The sequence below is a fragment of the Lampetra planeri genome, chromosome 15, assembly GCF_965212315.1.
Source record: "Lampetra planeri chromosome 15, kcLamPlan1.2.h2, whole genome shotgun sequence".
NCBI lineage: Eukaryota > Metazoa > Chordata > Hyperoartia > Petromyzontiformes > Petromyzontidae > Lampetra > Lampetra planeri.
Genome location: NC_136121.1, coordinates 12,966,528 through 12,993,978, shown reverse-complemented (window position 1 = coordinate 12,993,978; position 27,451 = coordinate 12,966,528). Strand labels below are relative to the sequence as shown.

The 27,451-nt window shown below is 47.5% G+C and overlaps 1 protein-coding gene across 10 annotated transcripts in view; it reads right to left on the bottom strand.

The window, feature by feature from the left end:
- LOC144722757 (amyloid beta precursor protein binding family B member 2-like) overlaps window positions 1-27,451 on the bottom strand; it is a 57,302-nt gene that overhangs the window by 17,120 nt on the left and 12,731 nt on the right. For 4 of the 10 annotated variants that reach the window (XM_078601133.1, XM_078601138.1, XM_078601134.1 and 1 more), the window contains exons 2-8: window positions 15,199-15,338; window positions 12,686-13,765; window positions 6,205-6,464; window positions 4,302-4,361; window positions 3,801-3,886; window positions 2,114-2,177; window positions 1,369-1,515 (exon numbers count right to left, since the gene is read on the bottom strand). In XM_078601133.1, the coding sequence (XP_078457259.1) occupies window positions 1,369-1,515; window positions 2,114-2,177; window positions 3,801-3,886; window positions 4,302-4,361; window positions 6,205-6,464; window positions 12,686-13,765; window positions 15,199-15,247 (1,746 nt within the window). In that variant the 5' untranslated portion in view covers window positions 15,248-15,338. Of the gene's footprint in view, window positions 1-1,368; window positions 1,516-2,113; window positions 2,178-3,800; window positions 3,887-4,301; window positions 4,362-6,204; window positions 6,465-12,685; window positions 13,766-14,552; window positions 14,631-15,198; window positions 15,339-27,451 lie in introns of all 10 variants that reach the window. The other 6 variants (XM_078601139.1, XM_078601140.1, XM_078601143.1 and 3 more) reach the window with 5 other exon arrangements.

Here is a 27,451-nt window from a genome sequence, read left to right as displayed (position 1 = left end):
GCTGCAGCGGTAAGGGGGTTTATCATCAAATAGGCTGTGCTTCACACGGCACCAATTTGAAGTGGAGCCTCAAATTCTCAAGAAAAAATATTTTGCAAACAACATCATGCAAACACAAATTCTCACCGGAAACGACAATGATGATGTTAATGTACAACTGCTTCCAACATTGCAACCCCATAGTTGTAAACACGAAGCAAGTACATTTTATACCATCAGTACGACGTGAACCGTTTTGCAGCCCATTTATAATCAGCCTAATGAGCATTATTATTTTCTGCAAGCTAGTAAACACATTGATGACCGGAAACAAACTTAAAATTCTAATGGGTTAAGAACACATTTTTTATTGCCAAAGTAGTGTCTTGTCCATGCCCGTTCCCTGCAGTGTGTTAATTAAGTGTAAATTTGGCCAGCTGGCATCTAATTTTCACACTTGCCCAACACCAATGGCACTCATCTCTTTAGTGGCCTCTCCTTCCTCTGCAATCGTCAGAATGTCAATCGTTAATGACTCGCAGGCCGAACGCAGTCCCGAAAGGCTAGGCAAGGCTGCTCGCCACACAAATCTTTTTCAACAGCACACTTGTGTTACGCGAAAATCCTTATACACACTTAAAATTTATACTTCCATGATTGCAAAATTGTGCAGGCATTCGGCATCAAGAGACAGACTAATGGCTGCAGTGGATTACACCACAAAACTGGAATTGCTTAATTCAGTTAATAGGCATGGAGTTTAATGCATCCCTTGGCTCCTAGAAAGGAATGCCAACCCCTTGGCCCAGATGCCCCGAGTGAGGCACAGTTAGTCGAGGCGGAGTGCGACGACGTCACGTTCGCCGCACAACGTTGTGCCGAGTGGCTTGCGCGTGCATTGCACGGACATCCATTCGTTACATTTACGATCATCATATGCCCATTCATTTTTTACGAGACCTAAACATTTCTTTCCTCTGCAAATGTGCAAAATTTTGTCGTGCAATAAATCAACGCGTACCCCCGGTTGCTTTAATGCATTTTTAAATAGCGCATGCTGCAGGTGAAATGGAGGTCTGTCACATGCATGTGTATATATTTTATCGGCTATTTCGTGTGGTTATTTCTATTTAAATTCGAGCTATTCCACTGTGGCTGCCATTGTGTGCACCAGAGTCAGAATGCATTTTTTTTTCTACAAATGAAATCGAACACGAGTACCGCACACAAACATAAACGTGTCAACAAAATAACGCATCGCTCAGCCATGCAATTACAAGCACAAACACTGCACATGCATTTAACCGCAACAACGATTCCACTATTACATGAACAAGAAGCATGGCTTAATTATCAATGGGCGCGCACACAAGGTACGCCAGTGCTGACCTCGCCCCAGATGCCAGCCGTGTCGCGGATGTCATTCTTGCGATACGAGAGCTGGCGGATGCAGTTGTTGACAGCCACGCTGCTCTTGCCTGGCACCAGGTCCTCCTCGGACATCTCCACCCAGCCCAGCGAGCGGACCGCGAAGCACTGCGCCAGCATCACCGGGGGAACACGCTTCAAGTCAGCAGCAGCAGCACCGGCACAACACGAAGTCCAAAAATCGCGGGCAGGCGACAACCATGGCAAGTGCGTGCAGAGAGGAGGGGGGGGGGGCGGTGTTCTACGTTTGTTCTATTATTAATTCAATGCTAGATGGGTCAAGAAGTCAGCGCTTTCAAGTACAGCAGCTTTTGTTCCCAGGCAGCAAGGTGGAACAGCTGACATCACGAGCAAAAAGAGACACAGCACTGCCCTCCTGTGGTCACGGTGCATGACGTACTCCCAAAAGCGCAACCATGCGAATGAACACTATCGATCGGTCCGTCTGCTTAGCACCCGGGTCCATCAGTGCAGACGGCTGGCAGCAGTAGAAACGGCACATTTGCTCAAAGTATTTTAGCACAAATGTAGATTCACATTTTAAAAAAATCGAGAGTGAGCATGCCAACGTAACCTTATTCCACTCAAGATTTTGAAAAATGTGTTCATTTGTTTACATATTTATTTTAACCAATGCACGGTCAAATCGTAACATTTGACATGCGTATCACAAAAGGTCAACTTAATTAACGTGAGAGGTAAGCACCTTCGATTCTGGATCACTAACGATGTTCTCCTTTCCATCCTCAAGCTCCTGCTGCTTCGCGTGTCTGCAAGTGAAACAGAGCCACTCATGTGAACACCCACGCCCTTTAGGATGATGGGCATGAGCACCGAGATATTCAGCTCCGCAGGGCATGCCCACGCAACCTCTGCATTCAAGTTTTCTCCTTCACAACCACGATCTTCTCTTGGATACATCAATCGTGCAGTTTCCTGTGGAGGGTTAGAAGATAACCAGGGACAGTAACAACGTAAAGTACATCTATCGCTAAGCTCATCTGTCCACACAACCAGATAACCGTTGGATAGGCCAAAGATAGCTTTGCATGCGAATGCATAGCACAAAGTCCACCATGCTGCTCGTGTACATCAGTATAAGTCACCTGTATTTGCATTGAGGATTCCCATAAATAAAGCTCCCGGAACCCTATGCCACTCCTCGAGTGTCAGTGCAACTCAGTTCCAGGACAAAATAACAAAAATAATTATAATAAAAACAATAACAATCACGTTTATTTGCCCAACCCCATAGTTCAAGAGACAACGTCACGAGGCTTAGGCCAGTGGCGACGCTTGAGTGTAGAGGAGCCGGTGACTTTTGGTCCGAGTCCCCAAGGCTACGCGAAACAATTATATATTTTTTTAATGTTTTTGGAACATTTTGTGAGATGGGACACAGCAAAGGTCATCTAGCAGAGCATTCCAGACCGATGGAGAGGCTACTCGAGTTGGTCTGGAAGCCGTTATGGTTCTGGTTGACGGAAACACAAGCAAGGATTTGCTGGCCGATTGCAGACGTCCCATCGGCTCGTGAACCGTGAGTTTTTGAAACAGACAAATGGTCGACCATTCTGTCAAGAGCCATATTGCAGGTGACCCTTGCAGATCTAAATTAACGTGTTTTTTTTTCTTCGCCATTTCTTCTTTCGCACCATACGTAGCAAACTGCGCTAATCGGAGGTACGGGGAAGGAAGAGACGTAGATTTTTTTTGTTCAACCAATGGTGTTAAATGATTTCATTGGGTGTCTATGGCTGTGATGGCTGTTGGTAAAAATAATTCCATCTCCAACCCAATGTGCACATCGCAATACTGCAGTGTTTCACAAGTGTCACGACAGATTTAAACAGCTTGCCTTGGTAAACAACGCAAGCACACAGTATTGTGATTCGGCATGAAGCCTCCGCAATCTATTTTTGAAGGAAATTATTTGGTGACGCTGCGTTGGTGCACGAGCACAAATAGAAAACAAAATGTAAACATTTGTCAATAACGGTGGTTTAAAAGTTTAAAAAATATATAATAGGTGGCGTTTCAGACAATGGACCTTCTTCATGTTCTATAAAAATGGGTAATTACTCAAAACGTTGCTTGTTATATATTCCCTTTTTAAGGCAGCATTATTAACTCATGTGTTCGGTGTTTTGTTATTTTTTGAGGAGCACTACAAACACTGCAAGCTGTCACTGCACTCCACTGTCAGAGACTCGAGGGAGCGTGAATGCACGGAATGGCTCATTTCTAATTGGATGGCACTTGGCCAAATGCCTCCTTTCCCCCATGTGCTCATTGCACGAACTCAAACAGAGTCCCCTGGAACTGATGTCTAAGGCACAAAGTGGCTCCGGAGCTCAGCAGTGTCCCCGCCAGTGTGAGCGAGCGATACCCACCCAAGCTTGAGGGAAGCGTAGCGCAGAGTGGCTCCTTCAAACTCTTTGAGGCTTGGGTCAGGGGTCACAGTAGCAGCCTGGATCTCCTAAAGAAATGCGGGGATGAGCGAGAAAGTCAATTGACAGAGTTTCCGGCTCAAATACACCCACAGCTAATCCCCTCTCTTTTTGTCTTTTTACAGAGTGTAGCCTTTAACGGCATTTCAAATGCAATGAATTTATGTCACATCAAATGTACCGACGCCAATAAATTATTAGTACAAATATAGTGCTTATGAAGGTTACTTTGGTTAATGGTTGTTACTTTAAAACAAAATTCGGTACACTGATAAAAAAAAGCATGCTTTTAACAAACAAACAATTCGAAAACATCAATGAGAAAACCATTCTCTCTCGCACACACACACACACGACACGCACAGCACAAGGTCCGATTGAAAATGTGACATTTGTGGAAGAGCCAGGGCTCGATTTAGTTGTGGGTACAGGGAGAACACTTGCCTTCCATTCATTAAAGTCTATTTTTCTACAAAGGCCAGAGACAGAGATGGCAGACACAGGCTGCAAAGGACAAGGAGGGGAGACACAAAAGTAAGACGCAGGGAAAGCACACGGTTATGGTTGCACGCCACACCGCACCGCACCAAACAATTGCCCGTTCTTTTATGAATAACGTTCATGACTTTTAGATTGACGCACTAAACCCTTCGGAATTAGTTGTGGGGATTCTAGTACAGCTATGGCTCTTTTTTTAATGAGGCCTCTATATGCAAATCGATTAGCACAATACCGCCCTGGCACATCGCTCCCACATGGAAAAGCGGCACAAACAATATTTCCATCCAAGCACACTTTTGACTAAAGAATGGGCACTCAATCCAGAGGCAGGGAATTCCACCGCTGCAGAGCTGTCAAGGTATTTCGCATCGAGTTTATTAACCTCAAAAGATTTACCACTTATGCTGGAAAAGGAGCAGTTCTTCAGGTATTTGTGGGAGGAACTATTTAGCGGCCGCACTGGGTCATGCAGTGCCAAATAGTCGTAAACTCCGTTAAAACCTGTCCAAACACCTCCAGGCTTTGTTATTTGTGTTGTGGTTTTTAATTGTGAGCATTTAATCTCATGTCATATTTGTGGTGCAATTCTAAATCAAGGTCGTTATTTACTTGGTGTAATGAAACATTACACACACACGGGCACACGGCTTACAAATTCTGTGACCATAACAGCTTAGGTGCTGCATCTACTGGACCAACTGTATTTTTTTAATATGCACTGTACATTATACATGTATGTTCACTACCATCATCATCATCTATCCACTGCTGGATGAAGGCCTTTACCAGGGCGTCTCCATCTTTAACAGTTCCAGGATGTGACAATCCAGTTTATTCCTCCACACGAGCCGATTTAATCGTTCCATTGCTTCGGTGGGCCTCCCCTTTGGCTGCCATCCCATCATCAGCCTCGACCACTGGCCATCATCCCTTCGAGTGATGCATCCTGTCGGAACCCACTTGTTTTTTTTCTACAGTCAAAATTACGTCTTTAAACCTGCACATGCAGACAATGGTTAAGGCCGCGGGATGAACAACACCTACAAACGATCCGAGATAGACGTACGTAGAAAGGGGATAACATGAATCGGAAGGAATATATGCAGGTTAGGGACGTAATTTTGTCTATTAATAAAAGCAAGTGGGCTTAGGCAGGACCTGTCACCGTGAGAAGGGATGATGGCCGGTGGGTGAGAATAACAACAGTGGCAGCCCAAGGAAAAACGAGTCTGCCGATGGAAGTCCACTGGAGAGATGGAGCAATGAAACCAACTCATATGCAGGTGCCGGGTGGATCGCTGCATCGCAGAACCGTGAGGGACGGTGGCAGCTTGGTGGAAGCCTTCAACCAATATTGGACTAAACATGGCTGATGATGGTGATGACTGTACCCTACGAGTGCACCGACACTGATGGAGAACAGCTAATCTCTGCACGCGGTGATATTATGCTCGAATGAAGGATTAAACGAAACTATTTATTTTACCAGGTAAGGCCTACTGAGCACCACAGCTATTTTTCTGAAGCGAGTTGGCCACAAACCATAGCTCAACGATGTGGCTTATCCCATCGAAATTTATAGCAGTGATGTTGATTCTACATGTGGAGGGAAAAAACTGGAGGACCCAGAGAAAAATCTACGCGACCATGGGGAGAGAGAGAGACGCAAACTCCAAATATACAGGTTTCAGTGTCGGGATCAAAACCCACGACCTCCTAAATAGCAGGCGAGGTAGATAACATTTTTCCACCATGGCACCCATTACATGGACGTCGACAATAAAGGAGGAAAAAAATTCCGTCGTGCCTCTGCTGATGTCCATCCACCCCCGTGGCGGGCCCTCACCTCCTTCTCCTGAGCCGGCGAGTCGGCCGGAGTGCTGACGGCGGACGACTCCACGGAGCAGATGTCCTTCTCGGTGCAAGTGCCCGGCGAGGCGATCTCGCCGTCGCCCTCGGAGCGAGCCGTGCCCCCCGGCGCCTCCCACTGCGTGGTGCCCGTCGGGATGTGCCAGTAGTAGGTCCCCGACGAGTCGCAAACCTTCTTCCAGCCCGGAGGGAGGTCCGGGTCCGAGCCGAATGACGGATCCGTCCACAGCCCATCTGCTTTCAAACCACGCGGAGCAAAGCGGCGCGGTTACGACTCCACTTTGATCTCTATCGCAAGGTGAAGGGTAAAAGGTTGCAGCCCTGCAATTGCTCGCAGAAGGACCTCCGCCAGACAGACGGAGCTCTAGAGATCCGCTCCAGAGGGCATTTTGTTGTCTCCTGTTCCATGCCGGCCAGACAACTTGGAATAGGTGGTACCCACATTTCACTCCGCCGATTGACTGTGGTGTACTCGTACTGCCAAAAGGATCTGTTCGCCACATGCAACAAGATCGAACTGGCGACCTCTGGACTGCCAGAGCACAACCCCCCATGATACCAAATGAACACAAATAATAACTTGTGTAGTTGCACCAAAGCATCTAGTGTGCACACATGCAGCCCTTCAGCCCAACCACCGCTGGATAAACTTGTGTAAACAGACACTGAACATCAATACCAACTCCTCGACAAGTTTGGCGGAGGTCCGAGTTACATTTTTGATGGCCAGTGTACATGTATCCTCGACTGCCATCCTCTTCAACGCAATGTTGATGCTGCTACGTATACCCACTGTGTGTGCGCACAGTCAGAAATAAACATTCGTGCTGTGGGGGGGGGTGTATTCAGGTATCATGGGGGTGTTGAAGGAGAAAAGGCGCAGAGGAACAACAAAAAAGGCAATCACGGCAGCGGCACTCGTAAATTTACCCCACACACTGGCGGGCACACTGGTCGAACGCCAAAACAGTGAGAGAGAATCTGTTCACCGCGTGATAACGAACTCATTACAGCACTTAGGCCGTAAATATGTGCTTGGCCCATAAATATGTAATGGCACATGTCCTTTCCCGGGGAACAACACACGGGCAGGGCCCATTTCAAGAGCAGGCAGGTTCCCCGCGCAGATGAATTCCTCCCTGTAGGAGGGGACTTAACGACCGCCTGTCATTGAGGAGCTCTGCACCAGCGCGTTGCTCGGCTGCTTTCCTAGGGGGCACTCTTTAACCAATCCACAATCCAGCGTTTCCGCCTGTTTGCGGTGAATTTTGGTTCACTGTACATTTAATCAACATCGTTGAATTACAGCACAGATTTTAACATTTAATTTCTTCCGATGTTATCGTCAAACCACTGGTATTGACTTTCCCCTGTTATACGCCGATTTTTATTGTTAATTAAATCAGTTAACAATGTGGAATGACTGATTAATCTGTACACTAAAGGAGACAAAATTATTACATCCATGATGCTTACTATCAAGTCTTTGTGGCTGATAGGACTGGATAGGGGAGTAACGGCAGAATGTGTCGATACGATCCAGTAGCCGGAAAGAAAGACAGATTTGTAAAAAGACTCCAAGATTATGCCGCATCAAAGTTACAACATCGTCGCTATGCAGGATGCCTCCACATCGTTATCCCGAATGCCATCACAGCCACCATTTCCGCACAACCCACACTAGTATCAATCCGACTCGTATCTGTCTTCGGTTGTTTACAGCCCTTTGTGGGGCATGTTTGACCATAGTTCGCCACACTGGCGAGTGCGGGTTGGTGAAGGGGAGCGAGACCCGGACTGGTTCAGCTCTCGCTCGCCACTGATATTAGCCGTGGCCTGAAATCAAACTCAAGTCGACGGGGTTCAATGCACAATTCGTTTGGACAAAACAAATTCGCTTGTTCCTGCAGGATTGCTGGAATTCCCCTAGAATTAGACTGTGGTTTGGAGTCTGGGTGGAATGGCGAGCATGCGAAACGTGTTAATTCCCCGCGAGTTGGCGTCTGTCCTGGGGGGTAAGGCTTATTGGCCAAAACGTTGACTCGAGAGGAGGAGGGTTTGCATCCACGGCTGTGCAAAAAAATGAACAAGCCGGCACTCCCACGCCAGCACCTTTATTTAGTCACGTCCCAGCAGGAGGGCATGACAGGAAGGAAATGCCGCCAACTCCCCATCTATTTTTACAGCGCTGGTCTCCGCATCAGTGGGGTGCATTATAAATACTGTAGTGCATTCTCTACAGACGGAAAACCATGACAGCAATTGGCAGAAACTTGCAGCAATGACGACAAATGCCACACAAACACGCTTGAGTCATCATTTCTGTCATGACTACGAACCAATCAATTTATTTATATTGAAGATTAACCCATAACTCTACAAGGTATTAAATAAATGGATAAATCAATGTCCTTTATTTAACCAGCCCGGAACCTTCAGATTTATTATCAACGTTCGAAGGAAGACAGCGTGCAACCGTAATTACGCAGGGCCAAAATTTAATTATTAAAATGTAGCCGGGGTGAATTTATTTTTAAATGTAGGATTTGAGATACGTCGGGGGGAAAAAGTGGCACACTTCCGCGATTGATGACGCAAGATCGTTAAATGTCCACGTTACAACTGATGGTGTAATTGCCTGTAGTGATTGCCTGTTGTGATTAGAGAACAGTTGGGGGACCCAAACTTGCTCAATGGCAAGCACACTCGCCACAAATCTATACAGCACCCATATACTTAAATTTTGTGAATGTAAATTACATACGTAAATATATATTTTTACAAAAAACACAAAATTACATGCAATATTAGTGCCAAATAAAAGGTCACTTCAGAGTGAGTAATCTCAGTTTCATAAGTTTTTAACATTCATTTCCCACAAACATACCTACTGGACACATCACTGCTGCTCTATGAAGATATGCTCAGTAAGTTTTAAAGATAAATCTATCAGATTTGCAAAAAGAAAAAAAACCTGCATTACATGTTTTTTTCATCCCTGGGTGCAAATGCCCACTTGCCATGTACTGGATTACTCACTTCAGAACACATTTCATTGCCAAATCTTATTAAAAAACTATGAAATGCCAGACAGTTGTTTCTATGGAAACGTAAAAGAAAAAAATCCGAGAGCAAATGTAAAGAAACATGAAGGATGAAACAAGGCACCGAATTCTATGGCAACGACACTCGTACCTTCTTTGTCTAAAATGATGACGGCCAGGATGAAGTCCTTGCCGTACATGATTGCCAGCGCAAGATGCTGCCACGCACCAGGCCACGATCCGATGCCACGCAGACTCGCCCCCCAAGAGCTCGCCCGCTCTCTGCAGCAGTTTGCCTTTTACAGCTGGGTGGTGGTGGCGGCGACGGGCGGCGCCATTTTACCTTCCCGCTGGAGATTCACGGCTCCCACCCGGACACCGTGAGGGCGGGGAGGAGGCTGCGCACGAGCATCAGGCACTGCCAGGTCGATGCGTCGTGCTGCGTGTCTGACGGCCGTGACTGCGGCACACTACGGCATTTAGCTCATCGAATAACCCCGCACCCCCGATTAAGCCAATTCCACCTGACAGCGAAGGCTGTTCATCAAACTGTGCGGCAAAAGCGCTAATCACAGTGCCTTCCCACCGCTGCGGCTCGCCAAAACAAAATTGCATCCCTCGGCCGTTAAAAAGGGTGACGCAGAGATATTTTTCGTAGGAACAGTGACTTGCTTGGTTATTGGACGGAATATTAAACGTTAACATCTGCGGTACCACTGCTCTTCGACCTTCCCATATCCCCCTGGCTTTGACGCTAGGGCAATCTTTACGCGAGTGATTTGCAGTTTTGTACTTTGGGACACCGTTCAAGAGCTGCGGCCTGCTGCAACTGTAATGTAAAGCTGTCGGGAGCCCGTGCATTTCCATCACAGATGAAAATCTCTCAGGTATGACGCTGCGTCCCTAAGTTCAGCTGTAAACCACCACGAGCCATTTGAGCTCTGCTTAATATCCATTAGGCACGCTACCACCACCACTCAGCTTGATGTGCTCGTTAGCGAGGCACTGCTGGCGCATGCAACATAGATCCGCAACGTGTCGCGCATCCCCCATTGTGTCAACGAAATCCAGTGGCTCCAACCCACTTTGATAAATTAGGTCCTATTCCGACGTGAATGCCAATAATCTAGGCTCAATTTAACCAACCAAAAATTCTGGCCACACTTGAGAGCACTGGCTAAAGGCAAAGAGTAGCGCACTGCTTCGCAGTTGAAAAATGCTCTGATGATGCATTTCTCCAGTGTGAAAATTGACAGCTTTAATGGGGCGTGAATGCAGGACAGTGCGGCACGCGTGGCATTTGTCCGTTACCCTCCAGGTCAGGAATAACAACCTCCCCCCTAATTCTGCGCCAAGCTTTTGTCGTCTAAGCGTGGCATCTCTCCTGCAGGTATAGTTACCCGCTTGCGCGGGGCGAACGGATGCCACTTTCAGCGGTTTCTGCTGAAAGGGCCTAAAACAGGTACGTGTGGGAAATTACTCGGCGGCAATGTCTTTGAGCAAAAGCGCGCGGGGAATTTACTGTGACCGCTTCGTTGATTCAATCCGAAAGCTAAACCTTCCACCCCCGACCGTCGTTACGATCGCCAAAAAACATTTCAGTTCACTCTATCTGTCTTACCCACAATCACGGAATATGACATTCGATGACAGCTGGTATTAACACAGGAGAGTGTGCTGCAAAGCCCCACAAGCCACGCCGTGAGTATGGTCAAAGGGAAACAAGACTGCACAGGCAGCGCACCGGGTGGGGAATGTAAAAATCACCCAGTACAAAACGGTCCTACTCCCCGGCAAATAAACACGCCGATGAGCAATTAATTATTACACAAGCAAAATGTCAAGATTCTTAACTTGGGATTACTGCTTTTTTTCCTAAATTAGTTTTTTAACGCAGGTGGATCCACAGACAGGCCCACCCACGATAGTTCATGGCTCTCTATGTGCATGTGTGTGTGTGCGTAGTGTAGCGGTTAGCGCACTGCGCTACGAACCTGACGACCCGAGTTCGATTTCAGTTCACGGCCATGTGACAATTATCTGAACCGGTCCTGGACCTGCCCTAGGTCGACTCAGCCTCAAATGAGTACCTGGTACAGGGCGTAAAAACATCGCCACTAGGGAGACAAAGGCGGCTGGGCGTGGTGCTGGTAACCCACCCCCTCGTGTGCCGTTCTGGCCTTCATAGGTGCTTTCTAACAGCAATTGCCCCACCAGTCTGTTAAGGCTATACAGGGCATCTTTGTCTTTGTGCGTGCACGTAATTGTGTGGGTGGAGTGGTGGGGTGGTGGTTAGCGCACTGTGCTAAGAATCCAACAACATAAGAATAATACTTGGCTGTGGCCAACATCAGTGGCGCCTGATCTTAACCTGTCAACTCAGCCCTAATTTATCAGGTAGGTTTGGTGTGTAAAGATGGGAAGACAAAGGTGGCCAGGCGTGGTGCTAGACACGCCACCGCATCGTGTCACGCCACCCATTCGTGCGCCATGGTGCTCGCTAACAGCACTTGCCCAAAAAGACTGTATAGACAACACGGGGGATCTTTATCTTTGTATCTGTGTGCGCACATACATGTGTTTGTATGCCCATGCCGCCTGCTCCCTGAAAAGACGGTCTACCAATCAGGTCATTGCAAATCTGCAGCGGCAATCTGCACGGCGCCACGTGCTTCCAAACAACCCCGGTGATAGCATCTCATCGTACAGGTGGGCCGTGCGTGCGGTGTGGGGCGGCAGGCCCGGCATTACATGTCGGTCACAAATGCCCGACTACAATCATGCTCCTGGAGAAAGTTAAAAGCCGAAGATAAAAGGAGTGGGTAAGTCAAACAAACAAAAAAGACAACTTTATAGCTGTAGCCATCAAAGGTGAAATTTGAAGTAAAAAAGCAAATAAAATGACACCGGTATGTTAGAGTCACCACCATAAAAGTAAACATGTTGTAAAAAATCATATGAATTCTCAGAGCCACCTGCTTTACTTTGAATTCTATATGCTTTTAGAATGTATTTCACCAACCATCAATGTGCAATGGGGGGAAGGGGGTGGCCCAGGTAAAACAAATAGAAGGATAATATAAATGTACTTGTTTTGTATGAGGGCAATAACATAGAATATGGCTTTTATCTTAAAGGAATCAGTTTACTTGCTAACATGTTTATGTTCCCACAGACACCGCGTTTGTGATCACCGACTAGTGAGGGGCAGCTCAACATAGAACCAGCGCGACTGTTAAAATATTTAATCAACATGCTCGCAAGCTCCAATAATTCCCACCGTGGCTAATTGAGAGCTAACTTCGTGTCTATTTCATGTGCGAGGGTAACTTCATTTGGCTCTCTAAACCTCGTCTATTGCCACTGAATGAATCCCGAGAACCCTGCGACGCCCACCGCCCCCCACACACTGACCGGAGTCCTCGGGCGAGGTGTACGAGGCGCTCTCCTGCGACAACGTGGTCCAGCTCGAGTCTTCGTCGCTCATCGCCGTGTTCCTCATCCCAAAGAACATGCGCCCGCGCAATGCCCTGCCCCCGTCCTCGTCCCCCTGCTCCGCCTCGTCCGCCGGCGCCTGCAGCTCCGACAGCGCGTCCGCCGCTGCCTTGGGCCGCTCCGTCGCGGAGCTCGGCGACTCGGACGCCGAGGGAGAAGGGTCCGCGCGGGCCGTGGTGCCGTCGCGCGGGCCTTCGGTCTTGCCGCTCAAGTCTCCGTTTAGCAGCAGGGTTCCCTTGCCAGTGAAGGCCGACTCGAGGTCTGCGTAGTAGCCGAGGAAGCTTTTATTCTTTTTCATCTGTGATGCGGAGACAGTGGCGGGCGCCTCGTCCTCCTGTCCGTCGCTGGTCTCCTTGCCCTCCGCTTTCTCCAGCCCGACGTTACCGTTGTTGTTGCCCGGACAGTTGTCGTTGCGGTTGGGGTCTCGTGCGGCGGGAGCCTGGCCGCCAAGCTGCTCGTAGCCGCGGTTAAGTTCGGCATTCGCGTCGGCGTTGCGGGGTGGGCTGTCGCGGCCCGCGTCGTGAGCCGGCGGCTGCGTGCCCTGGCCCAGCTCGGCCGCCTTGCGCAGTCGGTTCTCTCCGTTCTTCAGCAGCTTCGCGTTGGCGTTGTGCACGTCCGCGCCGCTGGCTCCGAGGGCGGCGCTCTCGCTGTGCCGGCGCGCGAGCCCGCCGCCGACCGGCACGGCGAGCGCGGAGCCCCGGCCCTCGGCGTCGTCGCCCTCCGCCCCGCCCCCGAGGCCCGTGGCGGACTGCAGGCCCGTGGCGGACTGCAGGCCCATGGCGGACTGCAGGCTGGTGGCGGCGTACGCCTTGCGGCTCTTGGGTGGGGTGGTGCCGCTGCCGTCGGAGCGCCGCATGTCGGCGTTGAGTAGCTCGTTGTGCGACGTGCGCAGCCGCAGGGAGGACGGCGGCTGGGCTGGGCCGGCCTGGCCGCTCGCCGCTTCCAGTGGCCCAATGGCCTGCCCGACCGTGGCCGGCATCGCTCCGAATGTGGAATCGACTGCAATTGAAACACAAGCAGCAATGGGATCGTTCTCCCTGCGGTGTCATGTATATTCCAGGCACATTCTGCATGTGTGCGCACATATATATGAATGAATGAGTCAGCTAAAGGGCTGTGAAAGGGCTACAATATTGCACCACACATGGATGAATTTATCTGAACAGTCATCTTTGTGTTGTCCTAAATTAATAAAGGTCATTATTTAATTACAGCCAGGTAGGCGAGCCGGCACCATCAATTGCCCAAGCTCTGTGGTCCTCCGTATATTAAGATGTTTTCATTCAATTAATGGGTGTTTATACACGTGGGAGGAAACCGGAGCAACCATAAAAAGCCCACGTGTGCGAGGGAGCAACACTACATCCCATACAGAAGGGACAGATGGAGACTTGTCCGCACTTTACTGTACTGCTTTCTCCTGGCAAATCAGGGTATGACACCTTCATGCCCATGGGATGGAAGTTTCACAGAATGTGTGTGATGGTGCTGGATTGATTACAGGCACGCACAAGGTGGTGGTGGTATATGGTACTTCAAAACAAGCATGCACTCATCTGTTGAACGGACGTAATGATTCACGTTGTTTTTAATGAAAATAAAATCTCATTAAGAACAATATACTCATTACTTCAACATGCGATTGACAACGGGATCTCAAATGTTAGAGAAAACCACTAAATCTTCATGCGTACTTCGCATTAGCCATGGGCGAACTCAAAAAGTTAAACAGAAATACGAAAACAAATTGTAAAAATCGTTAAAAACATGAACATAAATGGCTTACATGCAAACCTGAGGTAGGGGGGATGGGGAAGCTGTGAGGAGCTGTGCAGATAATCTCTGGGTAAGGCTTAGGGACAATCTGTAAGAAGACGAAATCAACCCAAAGGATGAAACCACAAATTAAAACTCAACAAAAAATACGGACCACGAGCACAGCACGGAAATGGATGGGGGGGGGGCAGGCCATTGAAGATAGCAAAAACAAAATGTGGCAAGCAATTGAAATGGAAGCATGCAAGTTAATGCCCTGCGGTAAAAACACTCGCCCCAAAAACAACGGGAAAATATATGTAAACATAATAAATGTATGAAAACAGCTAATATTCACGTACCATTTGCTTCCCAGAGAAGCAATATAAATTCAAGTAAGGGAATGGATTGATAATAAATGTAGTCGAACAATGCATTTAAAATTATTACTATACCTTACATACAGCTGTTCACTAGAACACAGCTGGCTCTATATTTTTATATATTCATAATGAAGCAATTTTGTTCATGCCGAGGTGGCGCTAAACAAGACAGATGTGCCAAACATGGCCCTCGCCCGAGACAAGTCATCCCTGCGTTCACTCACTCGTCCGTTTAATGCACGTTACGCCCGACCCGTCGAGGTGTGTGTGTGCTTGGCGATGCGTTTTGCTTACGGGAGGCACCGGGCTGTGCAACTGCGTTTGCGGGATATCGCCTGCCCATCCCTGGCCAGTTTAACTCATTCCCCCGTATGGACGCGCTGTGTGGCTGGCGGCAGGTACAGGATCAGCCCGACCTCTCAGGAGTTGCTTCCCTGTGGAGACAAAGCACATGCACGCACACGCACGCATATCACATCACATACCTGTCCCGCTTTGCGAAAGCATTTTGTCTCCATGCGCTCTCGCCTGGTAATAAATAAAATGTTGCGTTCGTAGGCTGCCATGATAGTACCATTCGCTGTTATGGCGGGTATACACAGCCTGTTTGGTACAAAAACAATTATACATGAGAGGACACTAATGGGTTTAAATAGGACATGTCAGTTGACAAGCAGGATAGCCTTGTAAACGAGATGCTCCATATTGAGGGGTATTACAAGTTCAACATTTTAAAGAATAAACATTTAAAAAAGTAAGGGGTTACTACGGTCAATGGTACTGCCACACATTTTCAATGCTTTTACTACATTATGCTCTGCAACAGTTATACAATTGATATTCGTATAGGGTCAGTCCATATCAAATCAATCACTGCAGAAAAATGTTTTGATCTGACCTCTTGCACGTTTTATGCCGGATTTCGGTGCTAGAGATGTAATTTTTTTTTTACCAAGTATCACGTCTCGAGGTCAAACGGCTTTAATGTAAGAGGTCACCAAGCATTTGTCCAGAAAAGGCTATCCGGTAGGACCAATGACTAAAGTGTGAAATACTTTTTTTCATTTTAATGCTACAGTAATAAGTAAACTATTGCTGACAGCTATCATTGTGCTCAAATATCCTATCTCCCCCCCCCCACCCCAAACATTTAATATCAAACCATTTTGAGCTTTGACTTTGAAATGTTCACCTTAGACCTCACACCGACTGCCAGTCCCAACATAGATGACCAATATCAAGGTTGTATACTGAAGTTCAAACGGCCTCTAAGTGTGCACGGAAAATCATCCTGCAATCCTGATGACATTAACTCAATACATTGTCTCTAGAAGGTTTCATGGGTAATAAATACATTATTCATTTCATTTGAGTAGGCAGGCAGCGGCATTGGGACAAATATGGAATTTGGAGGTGAGGGATTTCAAGAAGCCAAAGAATTGAGAATCATGGTAGTCTAAATGGGATATGAATTAATGAATGGATGAGCATCTCAGCAGCAGCTGGAGTGAGGAAGTGGTGGATGTGGGATTTGTTGCACAGATGGAGGTACGAGGCCCTGCGGAGTTGACATATAGCGGAGGATATTATGTTTCATGATCTAAATGCATCCACATTTTAGGTGCGCGTTTCGGTGACAATGGAAATTACAAAAATATAATTATTACATAGTTGCTCCCAAGCTCACCCTCATCGTAAGTCCCACCCATTAGCTCCTTTGACACAAATTGTCACACTGGCCCCTCTGTGGCTCATAGTCAGCTCCCAGATAATCTGCCTATCTGGTGAGTGCTACCATATTGGATTCACTCCACTTACAATTCCTGTACCATAATACATAGGCCACAAACAGATGCTGTACAATATGTACAGCTGTTTCGTTGCAACTAACTGATGGCCAATATAAGGCTGTCAGAATAAGGTCGTATTTGCATGTGCACATTTAGAGAGCACCGTTAGAATTCAAAAAGAGTTCACAAGATTAAAAGAAATGCTTAAAAATGTTCAACACGGGTTTCTCTGTGGATAACAACACTGCCACACTAACAGTGTGCACAAAAGACCCATAACATTACACTCCTGACATTTGCAAGGGAACAAAAATCGTGGAACAGAAAGCCTGGAGTACAATGAAATTAAAGAAGAAGGAAAAAAACCCGTGACAAAAATGGAATGCGTCTCCTATAACAGGCCGACAGATCAAACATTTACTCAGCCCGGCGCTTGGGTAACTGCACAAGGCATGCTAGACGATCTGTTCGGGGGCTTTTAAAACGCCACATCAGTGAGCTGAACGAACCATTCAAGCACACAATACGAGCAAAGTCACGGCACCAGACCTCAAGAGCAGATCCGAGAAGCGGCCCGTGACGACTCGTTAACCGGCACCGCGAAGGCAGTCGGTGAGATATTCGGTGATGCTGTTTAAGGGCAGCGCGGCGCGAGAGGGTTAACGGTTTACGGTTTAGCCCAAAGCCGCGGGGCACAACACATTCCTAACATGTTTCCCAAAACCATGGTGCCGTGCAAATGGCAGGGCAGTGCACGTCACTTGACAGAGATGCCTTTTTTTGTTTATATTGTATGACGCTCTCTAGGCTGTGTCTCCCCACCCACAACTCACGACCCCCACTGGCAACGCAACTTTGCCTTGTTGACGTCCCTTTCTTGCTTCTCATTCTTCCACACAAAAGCGATGACGACGTCAGGCCGAGAGTTTGCCCTTCTACTCACGTCATGCATGCGCACGCAGCGCTAATGGCGCGGCACGGTTCGGGCGAGCTGTCCTGGACCTCGGCTCTTCTGGTGGGGGCCACCGGACGAGGCGGGCTGGCGCAATCCCAACGCTTCTCCGTGCGGCAAGAAAACCGGAGTGAGATGGCAAGGACGTCTCACATCTCCCTGCCGTCGGCCAGCGGTGTCGCGCAACCAATCACTATTCCGGGGTTTGTAAGATGCCCATTGTCCACCTCCTCCGCTTCTAACTTCCACCCCCCACCCTCTTCAATGTCCATCTGTCCTCCCATCTGCTGTCTATTACCATGGACAGGAAGAAACTCTCACACCCTGCCGGCACCCCCCACTGGCCAGCAGCATTATGCCGCGCCGCGACAGGTCAGACAAATCCATCGCAATGCAACTCCCTCCCCCACCCCACTGCCTCAGCCAGATTTCTAGACATGAAAGTCACTTTCATTTGCAGTGCAGGAATCTAAAGTCTCACTGAAGCTGGTGTGAACGTCAGCCTGCATTTTATAATTAGGGTGCGCTGTTCTCAGAGGATCCATTTAATTTACAAATCTTGCACAGTTTAACAATTTTTCTCTTTTCTGCATCTAACCCGAAATGGTGAAAGTTATTTAATCCGTTCTTCGTTCCCCTGAGCCTCTATTCTGCAGCTGCCATGCACGCACCCCGGTGAGAGGTGGGCGCCAGGCTCCCTCATCTCCCCGCTTCGTTAATCCTCACCACCACCGTTTTTGTGTGCTTCGGTCAGTTATCATGTTCGCAGGATGCCGCCACCTTCGACAGTGAGAAATTAAGGAGCGTGCAACAACACTGAGTCAGGCATAGACGTGCATTCCATCGGACGCATGCGTCATGGTCCCCGAGCTGCACATAAGCATGCCAAGGCTGTCTGAAAGATAAGGTTTCTTCCCTTTGGAAGAAGTCAAAAGATTACGTGAAATTTAAAAAAAACGCTCATTTGAAAGGAAGGTGCGCGCAAAAAAAACAAGTCACTATGACTCACAAAGGAGGCAGAGCAATTTTCTCATGCAACATGAAACACCGACCACACTATATCGTGCAGAAGACTTTTCTACGAGCCTCTTATTTCATTATTTGTGCTATTAAGATTTTTTTTTGCCCCCCTCCCCGCCACCCTCCCCAAGCGCACGTACCAGTTTTATACCCGACAAAACGTGGTGTTGAAAAGGCTGCTCTAAAAACCGTACGACGCCGCACGGACCGGGGGCTCGCGCAACCCCGGCCAAACGAGCGGCGACATTTTAACGCAATGCGAGATCTCCAACCACTGCTGCGCCACGCGGGCGAGCACACACAGCGGACCAAGAGACGCCTCCGGACGTGAGACGAGGGCGCAGGCGATGGCGTGGCGCATTCGCGCCGTCTCCTCGGGATGTTTCTCCCCGCAACGATATCGAGTCAATCATTATCCTGCAGTAGGCCAACGGCTCCTGCGAGGTGGGAATTGGGAGGCAGTGGCAGGCTCGTTTTGTCGGGAGCTTGTAGTTGCCGGGCTCTTTCTCCGCAGGGATTTTTTACGACACGGCCCGCCTCGCACGATTTCGCGTCCGAAGCAACGATATAACGTTGGCGAACAGGGAAACGACTCGCTGTGAGCGAGTACCATTATAGGGTGGGTGTAGGTACGCTTAAAACGTCCATTCCAACGGACTGCCAAGAAATATTATTCTATGCTGGAGACTTCTCGGGCAAACCAATGCTCGCTCCCAAATTACAATATCAACATGATGCTCCAGCGAGTCTCTACAACACTCTCTCGCTGATCAAGACAAATGTTCAAAGTGGCCGTTAACACCTTCAACCAAAAACGTGTAAGCATTGAGCAACACCTGCCGCCTCCCACCCCAAATAAAGGCAGTAAAATAAATTCCCTCCTCTACCCTTTACAATTTCTCTTCAACGCCAAAGATATGATTCTGTAACGGCAGGTTAAATGTCCAGCTGAATGAGGTGGTTTTGCTGAAAACCAGCTTAACCCTTTGGAATGGTCTCATGTCAGAAACCATGCAGACTGCCCCATTAAGCTGCTGTGCAAACACTCACTGGAGGAGGACGATTGAATCTGTACAAAAATGCAGCACTCCTGTTAATATTCTCTTAAAGTCACCCATACAGAAACCACGATGGCAACAACTGACCCGTGTCCCCAGGATTCTGTGCAAAACTGAAATAATTTTATTTTCCTTACACATGATCTCCATAACGGGAACCCAAATGGAGATCTGGATAACCTTAATTAATTTTATAGTAATCTATGCAGTGTAATTCTCAGCATCTATCATGGAGTACCTTTCAACTGCTCACATTGTCCCACCAAATGATCCATTTTCTTCCTCTTCCCTTTTTTCCCCTTTTTAATTACGAATGCGGCAATTGACGCACAAGAAATGCCACTTGTTCGCAAACGCGCATTTCCCGAGCCGCACCCATAACTCCGTGTATCCTGTGCAGTGGGGACTATGGCCAAGTTCTAACGGAACAGCCTCAATAATATTAATAACAGCAAGGATATATATATTTTTTATTACAATATGGAACGCCTTTAACCGAATGAGAGGTGTTTACGTGAAAGCGCTCGGCATCGCGGCGCTCAGGAAGCGCAGCTGCCGCGCACTGTACCTGCATGCCCACTCGTGCTCTAGGGGGGTGAAAGGTTATGGCAACATCGCCCGGAGCCAAAGCATGCTAGCAGCGCTGCACGCAAGCATTCCTCTCTCGTGGGAGACGTGCCTTCCTGCGCGTGCGCCTGCCCGTCCGCCGTCTGCTCGCCCGCCCGCCCCTTGCCGCGCGTACGGTATCCATGGAGAGGACCTGGCCCTCCCGGGGGTCGTGAAGGGTGAACGGGCGACACAACTGCGCCACTGCCACCACGATGCCCCCCAACCCCCTCGGGCGCTCGAGACCCTGGGGCTCGAGTGTGAAGTACATGGGGGCTCGGACAACACCGGCTGCACGATTCTTAAACTGTCGTTCCGTGTGACAGGTTTCGTGGCATGTACAGCCAAACAAGTGAAAGGGATGTTCCACAGACCGTCGGAGCAGCAGAGGAGAAAGTGTGATCTCCGTGAATATGGGAGTCAGGAGGTGGTTGACAGCAATGGTGGGATATTTTCAGAGTAAAGAAATTAATTGGGAAGGTTATCAATTTTTTTTACAATATTTACAAAGACGATGAAATGCCCACATTTTTGCATATGACGTTCAATGTTATTGCAATGTAAAATTCACATTTACATAATAATTTGTAGTATCTACATAGAACCTGAACCAATTTTTTTTAAGCCATCCAGAAATAAAACTAACAACAAAATCTATACATGTTTTGAAAGCAACATTTTACCAAAGGTATTCATATCGTCAGACGTGCCAAAAATGAGACACTTTATCAAAGTAATATGACAGGCTGTCAGCCAACGGGCGATGTGCCGGTAGAGACTAAGACCGTGTGTGCTCTACACTTGGAAGTCCATTGCTATTATGGCAGAAAACCCTCATTACCATCCCCTTGCTGGTGCAAAAAAACAACCATCCAAATCTTCTCTCGATAAACCCCATTGGCTTCTGACCTGCCTTCTTGCCGCTATCTACGCTACCCGACCGACGCAATTATTTCAACCTTCACACCCTTATACATGTATTTTTTTTACCTGGCTATCTTTGTGACCACAATAAGCACCCCAAGTCAAATGCTCTATCTGGTGAGAAAGAAAGCCTGTCTGCACATGCACGGTTGCCAAACGGATAGTCGATGCTGCATAAACTCCCCACGCGTTCAGACAATTAGGTTGCTGCAAGTCTTATGAAATAGGGCTTTTACAGCATTATTTTTGCTGTCATTTTCAGCACCGTGTATATTTTTAGTTCCACTACCTTCGCAAGTCAAAGATCATTTTTCAAATGTAGCAATAGAGAGCCTCAAAATATAAAAATATTAAAAGAACATTATTTTTGGGTACGGGTTCAAATTTTTTTTAAAGATATTTCAATAGGAAAACAACATTTCTTTTCCCACCAGAGCTTCGGTTGAAAAGATCCTTTCAGCAACACGGGAATTCGACTCCGGTTCTCATTAGGAGCCAGGAAATATTGCGCTGGATGGGCAAGGCAGACCTTTGACCCCCAAATTCTCCGCTGCGTCGAGTAAACGAAGCGCTCTGTGCAACAGCCAGTAGAGGCTCGTTTACAGATTTATAACCAAACAAATGTGAGCCTATCCCTGCGGCCTCGCCCAGGAAACCGACTGGTGCACGATCACGCGGGAGGGGAGGGGGGAAAAAAGGCCAATCTGCTTGCATCAAACGGCCGGCTCGAAAAATAAATGGACACTGCGAGCATTCACTGGGCGCCGCACAAACATGCGCGCGCACGCCCACAGGCAGGGCGGCAATGCCGCTCGCTTAATTCAATATTCGATTTCAAGTCGACTGGAGGAGGCCCATTAGTTATTAAAGGTTACCACACGGTAACGAAAGTCACGGCGGCGCGCAAGCAGAGCCGTGCGCCACTGTGTAGCGAGCGTGAGAGAAGCAAATGGATTTCTAAAAGTTGTACATTTTCAAAACAATGTAAATAGTTTTTCCTACTTTGCTGGCTATGTGGTATTCATCACTAAAACATAACTTCCAGCCCATTGGACAAAGGCCTCCCCACGCCATGTTTGTGTGACCATACTTCACCACGCTGGTCAGTGCGGATAGGTGAAGGTAAACGTTCAGCATGTACAAAAATCAAATTCCACTCAACTTAATCAGTGCATCGAAATGTTTCCCACACACCACTAAACCAGACCTGCCCAGCCAAGACGAGCTCGCGCCCCGCGTTACTCAACTTGTGGTTTAGGAAATGTTTGCTTGTCCAGAGGAGTTCTGCAGCCCATCTGCCAACAGCTGTTTGCCGCCAACACATATGCGAGAACATCCTGTCAGAGCAGTGCGCTCCCCAACTACTGCATAATCCTTTCATAAACTTGGATCCGTTTGTCCAGAAAGACGCATTCAGCCCTTATTTTGTCAATCCAATCCTGGATGATGCCCTCCATATGTCGTGCAAGTCGCGGGGCTTATTTGACCATACTTCCGCACACTGGTCAGTGCAGGTTAGTGAATGTGACGAACATGGATACATTTGCATAGAAGTACAGTAAAATCATGTATTTATTGCACTGCCCTCTGCTGCCAACCATGTAACCAAGCAGCAGTCTATAACAACTCGTTTTTGCATGGTGGTTACCCTTCCTAGCACTATCCAGTCTCAACCTACCTTAGCATCTGGAGTTCGATGAGATCGGGCACATTCCTTGAGGCCAGTGCTAACGGGGTCCCCACAGTGTCAATGTAACAGTTATCTCCATATACGGGGCTCCCAGAGAGAGCGAAGACTGATGATTTTACAATACTGCACTGATGAATCCTAATGAGGACAAAACTTATCGTGTATTTTTCTCACAGCTGCCTGATGGGATGGCCATAATTTTTCAAATCTTTGAGTCGATGGTCTAATCGACATGTCCACACATTCAGATATTCAGAGATGGTGGTCTGGATAAGGCTGATGGCTGTCCATGCAACGCACAACATTGCATGTGTTGTTAAATATCTCTATACTACAGGAGGCACAACCACCGTGAGGTCAGCAAATGATAGACCTGCAATGATTCACCACACCCATGACTATTCCATGGACTGTCGTGATTGAGGGTTGCGACTGAAATCAAGAACAGATTTCTTTTTTACATTGTGGTGAGTGTAGCAGCCTCTAGTGTGATTGCAGGAGTCATGTCAACCCATTGCATATCGCGTATACGAAACAAAACACATTGATTTTTTACACGTACCATTTGATGCACGTATCATGAATCGATGCTCCCTTGCACCCACCCTGGATAGGATATCTCATACAGGTACAACCAAAGTGCCTCCATAAATACTCAATCACTGTCAACTTATCATCGAATGTGTGCCACTGGAGGGACGATGCAAGCCCTGCTTAATGCCTGTCTGTTGTTTTTAATTGGGGATTTTCTCAAGGTCAGCCTAAGCCTGCCTTGTTTTCTCAAATTATACGCAAGTAAGCGCTTTCCATCTGCCCTGCTCGGGGTCTCGTTCCGACCGGACCCTCGGGACGCTAGCGGTCTTAACATCGCTCCAACATTGAACTTGTGAATTGCGTTTCTGCCACTGTCCGACACATATCTGAAGTCTCGTTAAGTGAGAAACAAGGAATTCAAATTACAGTCAAGCACATCATTGTAGCATTTGAATAACGTCACAGTGGTGCAGCAGTAACGTGACTTAGATCATACTGGTACGTAATTTAATATTTATTACATGAACAAAGATTCGAATTCATGTCGGATAGCCTGGGACACAGCCTAGGTTGTGGGTCTACAAGAGCCGTTTCATTTTTGGGTTGCGTGCTCTGTGAACACTACAGGACCCAGTCACATGAAGCTGCATGCATGCACAGTTGTTTTCATCACCGAGGTTGTGAATGTCCAGTGTGTACAGCTTCACGTGGTGCTTCCCATCGCATGCTTGATTCACTATGCATTTCTTGGTGTAATTTATTCATGTTTTTTTTACAAGATAAAAACAAATTTACTTCAATCTTTTGGCTATTATTGGTGCCAGTGGATTTCACAGGAGCAGCTTGCAAGCGGCCTTGTGGGGGTGACTGAGTGAGACACTAGATTTGCACAGTAAAACCACATGGCTGAGATAGATTGCAAGGCTGTCGATTGGCTGGTGTGCTGACTGGCATTACATGGCCTTAGGAGCACAATGATTATACTTGTCAAAGAACAAAATTAAAACCTTTCATTTTCTATCCCTTGCCTCGACTATTTCACAGGAAGGGTAATTTGTATGTCTGTCAGCTGCACAGATCTTTGGTCAGTGTCAGACACTAATAAAGTGTGAGCGATTAAAGCCCATACATTAAACATCAAGCCACTCTGAGCGCATCTTTGGCGGTATCAGCATTCCAGGCCGACCGATATTACATTTCACCTGCAACCATCGCCCATAATCAATAGGGTCTCCTGTCGGGCGGCAGAGTTGAATGTGACCAGGCACATTTGCATTGATTGCAGTGTTATACAATCCTAAGCCAGCAGGATAAATTGCGCGTGCATTTATTGCGGACACAGAATCCTCACGGAGGGGTCATTTCAGGAGCTCTATTTCGTGAACGTAATCGCAAATTATCATGCAAATTTTTCCCCATCTCTGTTTAATGTCGTGTCGAGAACATATTACTTTAAGTAACAAGTCACATCGTTCGTAGGATCTGTTTGACGACGGTACTTATCATTCGCAAGGTTAAAATAATCTAAAACCCTTCAAGGGCTTATATTAGGCGCTCAAGGAGCCCACCTTACTACTGCAAGTGCTATTAAAAGCTACCATAGCAGACAGGAAGGCCAGCAGAATACCAATTGAAGCACATTATGCACAGAACACAGACAACAAGCCCAATTAGCGATGGCAATAAAAACCCAGGCTGGAGCGGCTGCCAGGAAATGCTGCGGCTGATCACGATGCAAAAACACGAGCAGACAAGCTGCCATATAAACCGATATTCCACAGCTGCAAAATGGGACAATGCAGCACAGCAACCTTATAGAATACCGTTGTTATGAATGCTGCAAGTGAGACAGCGTTTAACTGTTGTAAAGCACACATCTGCTAAATCACTATAATCCGACTACATTGTTGCATCTGTGCCAACATGCTCGCTACGAAGGGACAGGATTAGGCATCGCCATTCACAAACATTCACCCGCAAAACTGTCCGAGGATTCCCAGCGAGCATGCGTGCATCTGGGAGGTGGGTGAAGGTGGGGGGTGGCCTGCGGTTTGTACGTGTACAAGCATAAACATTTGTCAATCCACTGCTGGATAACGGCCTTGCCATATTGTGCCGGTCGTGGGAGTCATTTGACCAAACTCTATCACAAGGCTAGTCAGTGCGGGTTGGTGAAGGTTGGGAGCATAGACACTGAATCATGGTCCAATACAACAATGAATTTTGCTGCACTGTTCTTTGCTGACAACAAAGCACCACAGCAGCCTATAACACCTGTTTTTTTAGATGGTGGTTGCCCATCCAAGCACTATCCAGTATCAACACTGCTTATCTTTCGAGATTTATATGAGATCGGGTGCGTCCCGGCTAGTTTGATCAGAGGCCGTGCAGATCGTACTCCATAAAACCAATGTACCCACAACAAAAAACTAATCTATTTTAATGGCAGTTCATTCCAGCAATGCTTGCATTATAAATAATATGTACGTGAAAAAAAATCGATAAAAGCTCACAAGGTGAAAAAAACCTCATCACAAATCTCCAAATATAAAACGGTATTTGCTAAATTACATTATCGCACTACAGACTTCTCAGCATGCAGATGTCTTTTTGGCATCCGTCTTTTCCAGCAACTACGGCAATTCGGCAATCAATTCTGCGAGCAGCCACACAGGGATACAAGTGAAGGCGTTGTGCCTTTGTATGCCAGAAACAGCAGCAAACGGGTGACCTAGACCTGAGCGGATCACTCATTAAGCACGCCACGCAGTGAGTTATATAGTCATCATCAACCACCAGGATAAATCCACCGTTGGACAAAACCAACCCTGAGCCGGTGCCATATTTAGGCCGCGGTCTGCGAGAGCTTGGATGGCTGCACCAAATTCCACCGAGTTGAATGCCTTTTCATCGTCTACAAAGTCTAGGCATAGTAGTAATTGATATTCGTTAGTCTTTCCCAGAATCTGACCGATAGTATTATGCGGTCAATGGTAGAGAGAAACTTTTCCGAAAGCCATCCTTGTTTACGTGGACGTTTGGTTGGCCTTAAACATTTCCACTATTCTGTTTCACATAACCTACATGAACCATGAATACAATTGTGATTAGGATGTTTAATGTAAGTGCATAACATACAGTTGAAGTTGGCAGGAAGCGAGGACAAGGACCGATTTTCACCGGGCAGACGAACAGACAAACTCGGTCTAATCCCCCCCCCACCGCATCTCTCTTCACCTGCAGGACCCAAAAAATACCACAGCCCAGCTCGGGAATGTGAGCAAGGTGAAGGAATGGGGGTTGTGGGTAACAGGCTGGTGGTGGGGGGGGGCTTCCATGTGCACCATAAACAGGCACATGGGTGCCACACTGTGTCCCTGCCTGGGTCAATAGCAAGCATGCACTCAAACCCGACGTGAGAAGGTCTTGGACGCATCTGGGCCCGGCATTTGCTGCATTCCAATCTATCTCGCTGGTTCCATCATCATTCATTAACTGTGCGTCGGCGATTTTTTTTTACTTTCATGCCATACCCCGCTGTTTGTTAGCATTGCCCTAGATTATTAAGATTAATGCTAAGTGGACACTTTTTGAGTAACATTGCCACAGCCCAGATGAGGAGTTTTCCCCGCTTTCAATCAGCGATGCAGTCCCCCTGCTTGAGTGAATTGACAGAGTTGACGCTGCGTGAATTGTAATCTGCTGTGGCTGCGTCCATTCTGCATTAATGCCGATGGGCTGTCATCAGGGCATACCGTGAACTGGGATTGTGCCAAAAGAAATGGGCTTAAACCAGCCCAAATTTAATTATTCCACTATGATACAATGGTAATTTGGTCAATTTAGACCTTAACCTGAAAGAAAATTAACAAATGTTAAGTCTTGCGTCTGTATTTTTTCTTGTCGAAATGTTACAGATCACAACATGTAGCTCAAAAACCTTTGGGCCGACTGCGAACCACTATTGCTGTGC